The sequence below is a fragment of the Falco cherrug genome, chromosome 4, assembly GCF_023634085.1.
Source record: "Falco cherrug isolate bFalChe1 chromosome 4, bFalChe1.pri, whole genome shotgun sequence".
Taxonomy (NCBI): Eukaryota; Metazoa; Chordata; class Aves; order Falconiformes; family Falconidae; genus Falco; species Falco cherrug.
Window position 1 is genome coordinate 103,155,084 of NC_073700.1, and position 17,352 is coordinate 103,172,435.

Sequence of the window (17,352 nt, forward strand, 5' to 3'; positions counted from 1 at the left end):
GCCTTTTCTAGGTAAAAGTTTGTCCTATTTCTTCCATTAAAAGTGCTGATTTTATACAGACCGTTACCAGGAATCTGAGAACATAAATGGCTTAATATAAAAAGAAAAGTTAGTGTAGGCATTTAATAAAGCCCCAAAATGTAGAAAAAAAAAATCATTCTTTGAACAGTAAAAAAACCCTAGGCATTGGAACAGCCTTTCTATAGAACCTGCAACATCGATCAGGTTACAGGACAAACACAGGCACACTAGATATGGCCACGAGAGAAAATGATGGCCTAAGAAAAGTCCTTTCCAGCCCTGCATGCCTCTTACACTTCATAAATGTGCCCTCCAATGAGGAGGGAATTGTCTAGAGCACTCAGGTTGGATAGTCTCTTTATACAACTGAAGCTAATGCTATTAAAGCACAGTTAGACCAGCCTAGATCACATCAAGAAGTCCTGCTTTCAACCCTCTCCTATGTGCTTCCACGCTAAACATTTCCTATACAGTAAACAATAGCATTCGGAAGTTCTTTTTGCCAACATAAGCTGTGAATTCATAAAGTGATTTTTAAAAGGTCTGACAGTCTACACCCACAGATGTGAGATTACACCTCAAGCCACATCTTTGCAGTGCTTTTCACCAACTTCATGAGCATCCCGTTACAGTAAAGTATACAGGATGTTTCTGTCACCAAGAAACAAAGCAAGACCTGTACCAAGGCTGGTGTGCAAGTGTAATGATTAATTTACACACATAAGCAGACTTATGATTTAGTGTTTCAAAAAGGACTATTTAAATATCCTCAAAATATGTTCTTGATCTGGAGGGCTTGGAGGGCATATTTAGTTTATATTGAAAAGGGGGAGAAAGAAGACTAGATACTTTCTGGAGAAATTCTGCATCACATACAGGAAGAAAGAAGGCTATAAAGTGCAAGACAACATATGTGACAAAATTCATACAAGGAAATCCTGAATTTGACTATTAGAAGTGAAAAAAAGGGCATTTCAGACTTAAAGAAAACTTTCTTTAAACTCATTTTAGGAAAAAGGTAAGAAGGCAGATCCCTTAATACCATAATTGAAGTCCAAAATTCCCTACTATTTCAACTCCTTCCCAATACAGTGGCTATCAAGATAAGAATCTGTTCATCCAAGGGAAATTTTCATGCATTGCTCTTTTACACTATCTTCTTCGAAATTCCTAGTGTAGGTCCTTTCCTACTCATTATCCCATCAGAATTATTACCTTCCATCCCTTACAGGATTCCTTTCAAATCCTTTACTAGTATCCCCCTCAAATCTAGAATACAGCAGCTAAATTGTTTTTCTTGTTTCCTGATCATAAATGTAAAGCCTCATCCATACCTCCAAAGCTCTGTACAGCTCTAGCATTCCTTGTCCATCTCCCTTCACATCTTCTGACCAGCTCTGCAGCTCTTGATTACTCATCCAAAATAATTCTCGCCTTCTGTCACATGCTTACACGTCATGTAAAAGTATCTATCCTGATCTTAGACAGCACGCATTCCAGGCGCTCTTTTCTGCAAGAATGTTAAAAATAAAATTCAGAGGGATGACAACAGAGCACACGTGTTTTACGGCCTTTCACTACTGCAGCCTTTACTCATTCCTCAGGCATCAAACCTTTAAGTGAAACATTCTTCAGAGCACCTATCTCCCTACTCTATGCAGCACCACAGAGACAACTATTGGAAAACAACATAGTAACAAAACTAAATTACGGGGTGGGAAAGAGGGGGATTATTTTCTGTGGCAGTTACTAAAAGGACCTGAACAATAATGCACAAGAATGTGGTTTTACTCAGCAACAGACAAAACTGTTTCAACTTTTTTTTTTTTTTTTTACGTTCTCATCAGTCCATGTTGCTACCACAGGATCCACCAATTTCTATAAAGAATAAGTGCTGGAGGGACAACTCACTCTATTTAGCCTAAGCAACCTTTAGAACTACTGTTCCACATGGAAAGAGAAGTTTAAAATTATTTCATCCCAAAACAGGATGAAAATTTGAGATTTCACTAAACACACTGATGTTTCCAGAACACCAAAAAGCATGAAGAATATTTAAACCACCACATCTTGTTGAAAGTGTGTTTATTTGCCAAAATGTATTTCAGCTTTAACTCGCATTCCCCTACTGCCTGATAAAGCCTGTAATTCCTGCCCTTTTTTTTTTTGACTGGCTCTGCTGACTCATAATATTCTACACAAAGATATATACACAGGAAATAAAGGAGATCAAAACTACAACTTTCATAATGCACTGTGTCGTAAAATCAAAATATATTAGATCAAACTGCAACTACTATTCTGACTCCCATTTTGCTCAACTGGAATTAATGAAATTAATTTCAATTTTTGTGATTCATATGAGCAATTTTCTTTGGCAAATACACTTGCCCACTTCATGTGCTTTCTAAAGAATGATGGACAGAAGTTTTCCCCTACTACCTTACCATCAATATCATACATTCTTTACAAGGTCAATACTGCTTGTAGGCTATCTGAAAGCTCACTATTTATTGTATTTCTGAATACACAATAGCTACTTTTTGACCAAGTTAAGTTCTGTTTTCCACTGCTGATCCAAATGGTATCTCCACAAAACATTCTGACTTCAACAGTTGAAAAATAACCTATTTTCTGTGTGAAAGTAACCCCAGGGTAATATTCATAATTCATACACAATATAAATATTCATACACATGCAACGGGAATACAGCATGACCTCCTAGAAGTATTAGAATTATTTACACAAAGTGCTAACTGTGTTACTGTTGAATGTAGTATCTAAGAGGGGTTTATAATCCAGAACTGCAAAGCAACTTACATACTTAATACATCATTAAGGATATGCAGTTAAACTAACAGTTACCATAAGTCACACATGATGCCATTAATAATGCATTGCTATGTGCAACTATACCACAGTAATACTGTAACAACACATGGCATCTGTAGGTTACCACCATCATCAACGAATGTATACAAAAAAACCCCTATGGAATCCCAAGTATGCCCTCACTTGCTAGTAGTACGAATGACACAGAAGAAACAAAACCTGTCAACTGGGAAGGAAAACTATGAGAATCAGCAAATATTGTATGTAACAACTAGGAAAAGATACAAACCTGGTATTAGTAATAGGCCGCAACAGTAACTACCCTAGCCTCCTCTTTTTGTTGGGAGAACAACTTGACCAGGTGTCCCCTGCCCACTGCCTGCTTCCCTATGGATACTCACCTCACAATCAGAAAAAGTGGTTCTCTAAAAACTGGTCTAAATACCACAAAATACCCCAAGTTCAGTAGCTACAGGCAAGCCTGAATTTCTCTATTTTCACAGCTTTCATCAAACCAACCCTACCAGGACTGTAACACATGGAACCAGCTACTCAACCCAACAGTACAGAGTTTACCAGTGGAGAACTGGAAATAATTAAGAGCATATAAAAGGCAACCTTAGCCTCAAAGAGCTAAACACCAGATATAACCCAATCAGATTCAATTCTTCCCAAGTCACAGGATCTATGTTAACATAACCTTGCTGAAAGCAACAAGCTTGAAGAAAGGATGTCAAAGAGACTTTTCACACTTTTCTCATCACTGGTCAAGGAATTTCCAGGTACAGAAGTCACATGAAGAGAGAAGCAATGATCCAGATTTGATGGGAAGTTTGTCAGGGAGCAGTGATATGACTAAACAACTGATGATCTTGGATCTTTATTTCAAGTCCCGCACTTCAAACGATCCAAGAGAAGATACAAAAGGACAAAAGCAATTGCTTTTCTCCTTTCTTTATATACAATTAAAGTACTTCCATTCTGCAGACACAGTCTGAAAGAACAGTTTTCCCCCTGAAACTGGATCACCAAGTTAACACCACAATGTAATACCTGTGTCTCACCATAAAAGCTGGGAAAGAAGCAATCCCATTGTTCCATCCCCAGCAGCTAGCTTGGTCAGTGCTCCTGTCATGGATATTACTACCATGTACTACAGTAACCCAAAACCATGCAGACATTCTCTACTTAAACCAGCATTTGTTAACATCATGTAATTAACCTACGCTATGTTAATACATTTATACTGGACAGGGTAAACAATTTGAAATTCAGGATCTTAACTGGAAACCAATAAAACCTCTAAGTTGAGAAAACCAAACTGAAAGACTAGACAACACACAGGTAACCTCTTGAGGTTGTCATCTACGAGCTCTGAACTACCAATATCACTTTAATATGTATACACAAAAATCTCTACCAGGTAAGATAATCAAAATTAAGACAGTGCTTGTAGGATATGGCAACCTAGCTGAAATTGATATTCATTAGAGTACTCTTTGCATGAATAGGAGCATTTGGACTCTGTGGTCTTTATCAGAGCCCCAGCTGGTAATGGTTGAAGGTTAATGCCTTACCCCATTCTGTTCAATTTTCTGTCCTAATTAGTCCTCCAAATCTATAGCTGTGAGCACCAAGTGTCTGTGCTCAAAAGAAACTAATTAATGCTAGCAAATTAGATCAAGTCCAAAGATCCAACAGCCAAACTCTTAAATGCTCCTTGTTAATAGGAAGTGTAGCTGTCAATAACTGCTGTTGGTGGCTATAATGAGGCCTCTTTCTTTCATTGAAAGTGATTTCATTTCTCTTTGTCCCTGTAAAAGCTGTTCCATTCCCTAATAAATAAAAAAAACCCCACACAACTAAGTTGCAGTGGTAAAGCTAGCAGTCTGACCCATTTCTTGTCATCAGCTGGGTTGAAATGACATAGAGAGGGGAAGAAAAAAAAAAATCAAATAGGGCAAGTTCCCTCCGCAAACATTTTCTTCAAAGTCCTAACACCAGCTAGAATGCTTAAATTTCCATCGCCAAGCCACGCAATATGCTCTCATATTTCTTTTCTATAAAATCCCCTGAAATAGCTTAGGGTAGTTAATGCTCTAAGTATCATTAAAAAAAAAAAAAAAAAAAAAGAAAAAGGAAAAAAAAAGACCATGAGATCTAGCATTTCATCTCTTCAAACTGTAATTTACATATAGCTGTTTCCTCTGCCCAGTTTGTTGAGGCAAAGCTCAATATACCATAATCCCTCTAGAGATTGTACTAATTCACATAGTTAAATGTGATGAGAGTAAATGTTCACTGGAAATACATAAAGCTGAATAATTTTTTTCAAAATAAAAGCTATTATGTGCAAACAAGAACGTCATATAAAAACTCAGCAACTTACCCTTGAGAAACTCTAGCAAGGGAAAAACACATAGTAATTTACTACCAATACTAAACATAGCTGTACACTATCAAAACACCTAAAATAATTTAAGTAACTAACAACTGCACAGCATATTCAACAGTAATCTCAATAGCTTCGTATAGGGTCACAGGGTCACACACAATATGACTATAATGTACTTTAATAGTCAGACAATAAATACAGCAACAGAGGACAACATTTTTCTCCACTCCTCCACCTGCATTTTTGTCACTGGATTGAAACTGTTCTCAGATTATAACAACCTTCCTTTCACGAAAATGAAGTTGAAGGCAATAAGGCAGCATTCTATTTTATTATTCCTCCCATGTAACCTCTCAGGCTTTCCATCAAACTCTGAACAATATGCATGCAAGCACATGTAAGCAATTTCTGGCCACAGCAAGTGAACTAGAAAAAAGTTACCAGGAGTTGTCATGTAAATTACTGATTTTTATCAGCTATTTCACAGTTTTGCTTTGGTCAATTAGAGGATTCCTGTATTCCCAAATACTCCTAAAATACGTGAATAAAATAAAAAAAAAATTGTAAGGACTATTATTTTACATTGAGGCAAAGCAGATGAGCAAAGTTCAGCTACAGATGGTGATTTGGGGTCTAATTTGCTTCAAGAAAGTAAGATTCATCAAAATTTTCAAATGTGACCATCATGTAACTTCCCACTACTATCAGTTTTAGCATCTTTTTAGTGTAAACCTCAGAACCATGACTGTAGGTACCAACAGGTTAATCCTCCCGCAGCATTCAGCAAGGGCTTGCATCAATTAACAGAACTTGGTCTGCAATACAAAGGAAAGTGAGCAATACTCCTGAGGAACATCAAGCTGCAATTTGCTATGTATTTTGCATATTTCATTATCTGCATTTCTGAGAATATATATATAACAAGACTTCTTTTTGAAAAAGTAATATGTAAAGATGTGCATTTAAATGTGCAGCATCACACGTAGTTCAATCAGGAATTTCTTTGGTTTTATGGGCCTTGATGTGTCAGGTGTAAGGGTCATGGTCTAGAGCAGGTGGCCCCTACGGGGACAGAGATAATGTCAGTGACAGGGCTGTTGAGTAACTGCACATTATCAAAACTCTGGTTGACACTGGTCATGCTCAACTGTAGAGAAGCCTGCAGTAGTGTTGCATCCCATCATTTTCACTAAGTATCAACATTAGCCCTGAGGAGGAGATGGCTAATGGGGAAACTGGAGAATGGGAGGAGGGTGGCTGCTTGGAAATGTCCTTTTCCAGCCACACTTTCCAAACCATTTTTTAAAGCCTTGCGAAGTAGCAAGAGCTTTTTCAGCAATGTGAACCCAGCTGCCTTAACTACACAGTTCCTACAGACAACAGAACCAACCTAACAGTTTTCTCCAGAGAAGGTCCTCAACTCTGCACAGACAGAAACATCCCCCTTTTGTCTCCCTCTCATAAAAAGAAGAAAGAGAACAAAAACAAAAAAAACCCCAAAAACTAAAAAAACCACACAAAACTCACAACCAAGACAGAAAAGAATATCTCCCACAACAAGCTTCAAAAAAGAAATGGCCACATGCTTATTTACAGAGTCACAGGCAGGATCAGGTCTTCACTCATCCAAATTGTTTCCCTTACTTCACCGCCTTCCTAACAGCAAGATCAGGCTGATTTGAACTATCTACCCCTGTATTCACCCTGAAAAGTGTGTAGTAGGTTTCCTACTTGAATCCTTGAGACTTACAAATGAGTCACAACTACAGAAGACACCTGCAAGTCACTCTTGGTGACTTTTAAAGGACCAAACCCAGACCACGTATCAGTAGTAGACAACAAAATTTAGAAGAAAAAAGTTTTGAATTAAAACCCCCATCTCTGGAGCAAGATTGCTTTTCTCCCAGCAAAAAAAGACTGAGGTTTTGGAAGGTGGGCAGAATTGCTTTCTGTTATAATAAAACAAATACACAAAACATATCCAACAAATATAACACAAAATTATGATCTCGTGACTGACTCAGTGATCCAGTAATTTCTTTTGGGGATCTCAAGACAAATCTTTCAAAGTCCAAACACGCAACCTATCGAAGTCACTCAGCTGTTTCTGTTTTTACAAGCCTAGTAACCCAAAAATCAAACTGAACCGAATGTACAAACCTTAAAGTTTGTGTATTTCTGTCCTCAATAGTTCCTCTCTAGCTAAATCCATCAAGTTTCAAAATTGGTAACTCTGAAGAGCAGAATAAGCGCTGTTAAGAAATGGAACAAATACTTCTGTAGATATGATCAAGATCAATCAAAGCTCTTGCAGTTTTTTTCTAGTGAGTGTCTCTAGCTTCAGAGCAGAAAGGAGTCATGGAAAGCACAGTACAGGCTAGATGAAACTACAGAAGTTTTGGTAAGCTAAACGAATAATGACAAATGCTAACTTCAGGTAATTTGCTATGATTTTGCTTTAAAGAAGTGTACTCAAATTTAAATTTTCTAACTAGAAATTAAAGCAAAAAATAACAACTTTAAAGGAAAACAGATTGATTAAAAAATTATTTCACAAAAGCAATAAACGAGGGAATGGCAAATAAACATTTCTTTTAGCTACTCCTGTTTGAAAGCACAAATTTTTACATGCCAAGGACACACGGATGCAGAAATACATGGATTTAATATTATTTCAGACAAATTCATGCTACAGTTTGTACAAATACAGGGAAAGTTCCTGTATGACAACACTGTTGGTTTTTTTTTTTTGTTTACTTGCTTTTTACAACACTTTAGATACTCCTACAATAGCCCACAATTTCAAATACATATAGCGCATGGATATTAACACGATAAAGCGTATTTACATAATGGTCATGAAAAAGGGACTAGCATTTCACAGAAAGCATGTTTACTCTCGTAACAAAATTACTAATATATGCATTTTCACTGAAAAAGTGCTTGAAAATCTTAAACACATAGAAATTATTCTGCACCTGAGATGTACTAAATTCCTGAAAAATGTGCAGCACACCCCAAGAACTATACTAGCACAATCTGAAAAAAAGAAGTTCAAAATAAATTTAAATAATCTAAGTAAAAAGAAATATGACCAGACAATATTTAATTCTTCTTTAAAATAATCAGATGGAAACATTTTCATGGTTATTTCATCCCTAAGCTACTCTGGTATGTTAACAACCAAGCATAGCAATAGGTCACCCATTTAACTGGGCTAGGGCAGCAGGATCATCTCTTGAGTTAACAAAACTTTTGGGTTTTATTTATGTTTTAACCCTTGGGGTTTCTTTTCCCTGGATGGCTCTTGAATACGTGCTGGACAGGCTGTCACTACTTGCATTATTAGCTCTGATAAGCACACAGCTCTAGGTGGTATAGCTGCAGGCTAAGGTAACGGACTGTATACAGATGGACCCCTGTGTTCATGCAGAGCACTATTGAATGTATAGGGGCTCCCCATAGGGACGCATATGAACCTAGCACGACCAAGCAAATTGTAAAGGCCCACATTTGCAGAATAGCTTTATTTCCTGTATTACCAATCCATTTACCACAATTTCCTAAAAAGAAAATGAAACAAAGGTGTATTAATAGGAGCTGTTCAAACAAAATTAACGTAAAGCAGAAAAATCCTAGAGAGCAAGTTAAATGAGTAGCTATGCCACTTAGTGTAAACAGCATGATTTCATACACATGTGTACGCTGTGTAGCAACAAACTGAATTGCAGGAGTTTTCATTACCTAATTACGCAGTTTATGTTCATAGCTTGTAATTGTTTACAGCATAGAAAACACAGCCTCTTTACTGTGATTAACACATAACCCTGTGTACTAAGATGACAAATTTATTCCAGGAATAATTTCAGGATGGATTTATGAGATGATAAATTCTCCTGTTCACAAAACTCCTTAGGCTTCATTTCCTGTGGTTTGGTTCCTCCCTGCCCCATCCAGATTAAAAGGTATGCAACAAAATAGCTGAACTTATGCTACCATCTTATTTTAAACAAGGGTAGCAGTGCAGATTTTGCTTGTCTATTTGACCATTAAAATTGCATCAGAAATACTCCGTTTCTACCCCTAACTTTCACACAGTTTAATCAAAGCTGGCTTAGAGATGACAGAGAAATGAGGGGGAGAGAGATGCATCCATAAACCTTATTTTACTCAAAATACACAACTGTACTCTATTCAGGAAAAAGAAGAAAAACCTTTAGTTCTGCCTCATACGACAGAAGAAAAAAAAAAAAAAAAAAAAGACAGCACTTTGCTTTAAAATTATGGACACAAAAACATGGAGAACCTGCAAGGTAATGGTCAACAACTCACAGCTCAACAATCTCCACTACTGGTCGCTGTCACAAAAAATTAAGGTGCTGAAACCAAAGTTCTCAACCTACACAGAGAAAGTCCAGAGGAGAAACACACACACCCTCTTTGGTCTGCCCCCAAACAAAATTACATAAATAGCATACTCTCAAAAAAGTTTTAACTGACATCCTCTTTCAATGACCCGCATTACTACAATTGCTTTTCCTCTTCATTTTTTTTCCACAAAAGTTATAGAGTTCGAAGTAAAAATGATTTAACTACATTGAAATGAAAAAGCCATGCGTTAAGTCCTTCTGGCAGCACTGGAAGTTACCTGTCATGTGATACCACTTCCCTTGGGCAAATATTCCCACCTTTTTTCCTACTTAGTTTCAGAATTACTTTGTAACACTACTCTTTTATGTCTTTTGGAGAAATCCTAAAAGCAGCTGCTTGAAAATACGCTGGTTCACTTCACCTAGACTTGACTCCAAACCTAGTGATAAACATCTAGAAACCTCCCATGACATTTCCTAAGTAAATAGCGAAAAACAAAAAGCCACATACCACTGAGGAAACAATTGTTCTTCCTGCCATGGTAAAAATCACTGAAATAATACATATAAAAGATATGGCAATAAACTAAAATCCACTCCTTTGTCAGTAAATACTCTTGGAAGATGCCTAGAAGACACTGCTGAAGATTTGAAGAAACAAATGTTGGGACAAGTTAAAGAGTGTGGGAGGTTTGCTATACAGTTAGATGGAGGTACAGGCATTTCTAATTTCTCTCAGCTTAAGATATTTGCATTTCAATAACGAAATGCACGAAGAATTATTTTTTTTTTCTGAGCCACTAAAGGAGAGCTGTACTGGAGAAGACCTATTCTCAACTGAAAACAGCTTCTTTAATAAAACCAAAGTGTTATGGATAAACTGTGCAAGTTTAACCACTGATGGAGCAGCTGCTTTGACTGGAATAAGAAAGAGGTCCTAGGGTAAGGTTACAGAGCTAGCACCACATGTGGAACAAACACATAGGGAGGTACTGCAGCAAACTAATTGGAGTCAAGAGTGCACAAAGTGCTACAGAGTGACATTGCTGTACTTAACTTTTTTATAAAAACAAGCTCTTCAGATAGTAGCATCCAAATTTGCTGACCTTTTTAGTGATGACAGGTGGCTGTGAGTCGTTTGCTGCCTAGCAGGTATTTCCAAAAAATAAACACTCTTAGTAGGTCCCTTCGAGGTGAAGGGGACATTTTAACAGTGAGTGAGAAAGTAACTGCTTTTCAGAAGAAACTCAGGCTATGGAGAGAGCATTTTGAAAACAAGTGTTTGGGTATGTTCCCCTCAGTATGTGATGTTTTGTTTCATTCTTGTTGCTCAACACAATGTGAGTGTGTCACCTATAAAAACCTCTCATATCTGTACAATTCAGAAGGATAGAAACAGATCTAAACCTATTTAAAAATCGTCCAAATGACAGTTTCAGTGGGGTTTGAACCTATCTGTTAAAAACATAAGCATGCAACACCTTCTGATTAGTTTGGAAGAACAACAGATTGACATCAGGGAAGATGGTCATTCACTAGCCTAACTTCCAAGTAAAACCTTTGCAAAACTTGTGGATGGGTTTAAAAAATTAGTATCATGATGTAGTAAGTGCAGGCAACAATGCACCTCTTCCACTGGGATCTAAACATCTCTGTCAAGTATCTTTTTAGCTGTGACCATTAAAACCAAGCACTGAAATAAACTGAACTTAGATGCTGTTTCACAGTGTTCAACAAGGATTTATTTTTTAAAAAATGCATATTCAATCACATAGCTCTCAATAAAAATAGTTATTAACAGTAATATTTATTTGTACCATTAATAGCATAAAGTTATTTTAAAGTACTGTTTATTTCATTTTTATATCATCCTTTTTTAATTTCTATTTTTATGTGTTATAATGTACATAATGCACTAGTACAGTGGTACACGTATATGATTTAAAATAAATAAACATATATTGGGATTCCATGCTCAGAGGGTTTTACTGATGGAGTGCGCAATCAAAAGAGTTTATAGAGAACACAGATCTAGATGACAAGAGGCATGCACACCCTACCAAAAGTGTGCCACTTGTATAGAACAATTCTGTGGCCTGGTTTTGTTGGTTTTTTTCTTCCTTTCTTATATCCCTCTGAACAGGAGCATTCTTGGCTAACCTGCACATAAGTAGCTCTATCTTTCTCATACTTCAAAAAGTTCCAGATTTCTTCCAGGACTGTATGAACATCTGTGTCTGAATGTGATACCCAACTTCAAAGAGTTACTGTCCAGTACTCTTCAAAAGAAAATGTAAACATGCAAAAGTGGACTGCATTATCCTGTTTCAACATCTGCCTAATAACACGTTTATGTGCATGTATCATTAAAATACTGGGGCAGGGAAAGGATGCAGTTAGTTGGGAATATTTAAATACATTTATCATAATAAAGGAGACCCCTAACTGAAGGCTCACATGATGCAATTCCATTTATATAAGTATCAAATATTACGTACAGGAATACAGTAAATCTTGTGTTGTTCTGTCATCACATAGTCTAGACTGAGATGTGGGAAGCTTTATATTAATCATACTAAATTCCACAGCCCTCAAGAACAAGTCATTTTCAAAAATAGTCCACATCACCAAGCAGCCAAAGCCAACACCACAGACTTATACACGTTACTACCAGTTTCATAGTGTACAGATAAGATGCAGATCATACGTATTAATTCTATGATTGCTTGGCTTCAAAAACAGGGATTATATTCAGGGACAAAATGGAATACATCTGATCTCCCAATGAATATTTACTCTTACCTTGCACTTTATCTGAACACAGCTCCTTGGCTCGGTCCCTCATTATCACTGGAATCAAAACATCTTTTTCTACATGTCTCAGCTTAGAATTTTCTGCAAGAGTGGAAAAAAAACAGAAAATAAGAAAAATAGGGAGTTTTACCTATACATCAGAGAAAGTCAATCTACAGAAATAAACCCACATTGTTTATATAAGATACACGAGTACACTAAAACTGTCCCAAACTAGTAGCATAAAGTACCATGGGAGGACCACACAGATCAAAAGGCAGGAAAGTCCCAAGACTTAAAATTGCTCAGATACAAATGTATGCATTACCCTGAATATTTCTGTTCTGTTCAATGTGTACAATGAACCAAAATTAATGGAGAGAATTCTGGCAACACATTCTAATTTCTGCATTACTAAATAGAAGGTCTGCCTACAGACTGCACAAAGGTTGAGAATTACTTTTATTTCAGAATACTAATATTTTTCTATGTACATTATCTCTACAAACTGGCTTTTTTGCTCACTGTCACAAAGCTGAGAAACACAGCACATATTAGAGCACAACCTGAAATTTGCACTGCTATATGGAAGACTTCAGTTCTTTAAAAAAAAAAAGCCTAAGAAGCCTAATAAATGGAGGATCTAGGAGTTTCTTCACTGAGAAATTCAATTTAACATGAACAAATGCTGCTGCCTGAATTCTGCAATTAAAGTACAGTTGCAGTTTGCTTTCAGTTGTCTCAAAACAGAACTCGGTACTCTGAGTACAGCTAGTGATCTTGAATAGTTAAACACAGACCATTTAGAAAAAAAACAGTGCATTTCCAAATCCACTTTCTTTAAAACAAAGGGATGAGAATTTATCAAGTACAGCTTTTCATTTCTCAGCTTCTCAGTTAAAAACCCTTTAAAGGATATTCGTTCAGAACATTGTATAGTCCAACACAATTATATCAAATACCTGGGTTTCCTCCTCAAACACACTATTTATTCACCCTTTGATGTCAATATGCTTCAGAATAGCATCAGATGTGATGCTCACATTATGAAAACTCTACTGTCAGACACACTGTTATTTTGAATATTTAAACAAAAATAATTTCATTTAAAAATTGGTTAACAAAAAAAGATAAAATTAAAGAAATTAAAACTGTGATGTATTCAAATTCAAAAGGAAAGAAGCAGAATTTAAGTTACCTACCGCTTTCAAACACTATCTGTTTTTCAGAGCATCCGCAGTTACTTCTAGATCAAAATGCAACAGAGACAAACATTTCTCACTTACCATGTTTTAAAGTTTATTAACTCTATGAGGTTACACAGTATTGAATCTGTGATATTACTAGGGGCATTGGGTAACAAAAGAGAGGATTACAATGAGCAATATTCAGAACCTGAATTAAAGACTTATCTTTCTCAAAAACTTCCAATTCAAAAATTGGAATTTCTACAGCAAAAGATAGAAAAAAAGTGTCTTCTGTAAATACAACAAAAATGCCAAACACAAATAGCTCACGACTTAGATTCGCTTCTATGCTCCTGTTTTCATGACTGACATAAAATAATTACAATGAAATATCTTTCATTTTAACTTTCTGCAGAGTATCAGTACAAATATGTTGTACCAGGCATTTATTACGTTACAGACAACACAAAGCTGCCATAAAATTTTACGTACTTTTTTTTAAAAAACGGGACAAACCACTTCAGCTGAATGACATGGCAGGAAACAGCACCACCAAGCTTACATGCCTCAGCTCTACTCTGAACAATTTCAACCAAAACAAGCTGACACTACTGCAGTTCTGCCTCTCCTGATCCCTGTGATGCTATTTTTCCTCTGCCCACACAGATGTGGCTCTGCAGCCCTGTGGTGACGCAAAACAGGGAGTTAATTTGGTTTAAAGGTAAATAAACTTCTTTGCAGGCAATTTTTCAGCTAGATAAATTCTCTGATCCAGTTCACTATATAAATGCATAAATAGCCCATGAGATGGAACAGCATGAGACTAGGACAAGAAGAAGACTGAACTGTCATGACCACCGCTGGCTCAAACTACAGCAGCCTAAGCTTCCTGCCTTTCTTTTTAAATTTAAATTGGTTATATTCACGCTTAGAGTAGGCAGAAACTAAGCTAACCTACGAACGTGAATAGATAGCAAGTGCGTTACTAGCTGTCACCAAAAGGGAAGTTTTAAGTCCCCCACTGCCCTCATTCACCCCATCACATCAGCACTACTACGCACTTAACCACACAGTGCCTGACCAGTTCAAGACAGAAAACTAACTCAAGCACATGCAAAAAAGTATGTCTCACCTGGTTTACACTTTGAAGTAAGTAGATCTACTTTCAGAGTTCTAATAATTACTTAATTAAACTTTTATACCCCAGCACAGGTGGAAGCGTAGCAGACAGCACAGAAGCCTTTAGGGCCTGGGAAGGGCACCTGGGTTCCCCTGCTGGCAGAGCTGGCTACAAGTACCCACAGCTCCCACAACAACAAAGCGCAGGGCTCCAATGCAAGGGTCAGCCACCCACTACTGACAAAGAGCAGAAGCAGTTGGAAACCCAACGAAGACTAGAAAGAAAACAGGACAAGGGCATCCCCTAAAAAAATTAAAAAGAGAAGGCCTCGCTGCCCCCTTGTTAGCCCAAAACAGTCAAAAAACATTTTCAGGTTTTATCAAAGCTTAAGCACCCACTTTTCTGTTTGATTATTCAAAAAGAAAGGGGCATAAGACTGATAGCAAGAAGTAGCTGTACTGGTGTTAACATCAGCTCAACCAGAACCATGACAGAGCCATGCTCCAGGCAATGTTCCTCTTTTTAGTCCTGTGTTGTCAAACCTGCAGAGGCTGAAAATGCAGGAAGGAGAGGGCACATCAGGACACGGGGCAGTGTCCAGTACGAAGAATCAGAAGAGTGCTACAACAGTAATTCAAATGTAACTTAAAAGTTCTTCTACAGTTTTTAAAAGAATGTTGGTAAGTATCAGTTTTCGAACCATTACGCAAGCAATTCAAATCATCTTCTAATGTCTAGGAGGTAATTTTAGGCAACTGGGTGCCACCATCTCTCCAAATAGCTCAAATGCAGATGTTCAGTTTGGGCAATACTGTATCTACTCATGAGTTTCAACTGTAATGTCTTCAGTTTTTTAATATTCTTCCTTGATCTTAAACTATCCACTGCATTACATTTACAGTGATTTTCCTTCAAGTATCTTAAAACAGGTGACTAAAGTTGGTATTTCTAGCATTTATGCAAAATATTAAAGAAAAATAAAGTACAAATATTAACAGTACCTGATACCAGCTAGAAAAATATGTTTATGTGCAGAATAACTGCATTTCTGATACCAATGTACAAACACTTGCAAGATCATCATCAATTCAACCTAATCAGCTCTGAAGTAACATATACGGCAAGAACTTTCAAGGAAACAATCTCGCAGAAGCAAGACTTCATCAAAAAACATGAGACAGCCATGATGTGAAACCATTGATTCCTTTTGCCTTTTTTCAACTATATTACAGTTTCTAGAATAAGAGCTTTTTTCCCCTTTTAAAAGTTCACTATTCTGCACTAAGAAAGATAATTCTTATTCTAATATCAGATTTGCTGCAGACTAGTCCCCACAGAAGAATCTGCATTACAACAGACCTACTACTGTTTTGTTTTACCTTCAAAACATCAATACAATTATCCTCAGAGAAGCAAGAAGTAAGTTTTTCTACAGTCTGCCTTCTGCATTTGAAAGCCGATAACCTCTGGTCCCCACCCACATCCTCCACACACTTTGCCTGGTCTTCTGGGTAGGCTCTTTGAGATGATCATGGTGTTTGGCCACAAAGTGAACCAACAAGAACATATTACCTGTCAGCTTCCAGTGGGCCAGACAAATGTTAGCAGCAGCTTTTCCTTTTCCTTCTCCTCCTGCCAGCCAAAACTCAGGCACATCTGTAGAGTAACTTAACACTCTGAGATTCTACCTTTACCTTACATTCTGTTGAAATTCCCAAGTACCATCAAGGTACAAGGGAGAGATAGATGAACACAAGCTTTAACTGAGTAAAGGTTAAAAAAGCAGACTAAATATAATTAACAGTAAAAACTAAGTATTTTGTAAAAATACATGCAGAAGTTAAGCCAAAATTAAAACCAAATGCAGGCTTGTAGATGTTACAGCATCTAAGTCACTAGATTCTTGAAAATGCAAATAAGGCTACAACCAAGGTGTATCATGAAACTACTGAATGTTTCCTAAAGACAGAGGTCAGCACATTCCAGAACGGTGACACTCCTTGTGGGGACAAGGAACTGAGGAGAGGATAAAGAATGGGTATACAGGTTATAAGCTTGCATTTGCCAGGAAAAAAAAAGACAGAATGGCAGAAAACTACAGAAAAGGGAATACCACTGTGGAAGAGAAATTTTCTTCCATACCACCTCAGCCCAGTGTAAAGAATTAAAGGAAGGAGACTAATAAACTAGGAGTTATCTCTATTCAGCAACACACTAACACCACATTGAAGACTTTTTGTTTTGTTTTACAAATAAAATCTGTGGGGTTTGGCAAATCTCAGTGCTTGAAACAGTTCTCTAGTTGCATACAATATACAGGGCACAAGACTACAATTGTAACAGTTTTCTGTGGTTGATCAAAACCTTCAACTGCAAAAGCTATTTATTGCCATTGAAGGCCAAGGACCACAGCCACTTTTTTTAAAGGTTTTAATTATTTTTCTAAAAATCACCAAAAAAACCTCCCAGGAAATAAATGCATCAATAGGAACAAGGGCATCACAACCACTAGAACAGCATAGAATACACATCAAATTCACTCCGTACTGAAGCTGAGAAAACAGATGATGAATACTCTCCCGGCTTCTTAGCCTCTGACCACAGGATCCACGAAGGCCTTGGGAAAAAAAAAA

At 37.0% G+C, this 17,352-nt stretch overlaps 1 protein-coding gene across 1 annotated transcript in view; it reads right to left on the minus strand.

The window, feature by feature from the left end:
- CMC1 (C-X9-C motif containing 1) overlaps positions 1-17,352 on the minus strand; it is a 44,577-nt gene that overhangs the window by 20,163 nt on the left and 7,062 nt on the right. The window contains exon 2 of the mRNA XM_055710435.1: positions 12,422-12,514. Coding sequence (XP_055566410.1) covers positions 12,422-12,514 — 93 coding nt within the window. The remainder of the gene's footprint in view (positions 1-12,421; positions 12,515-17,352) is intronic.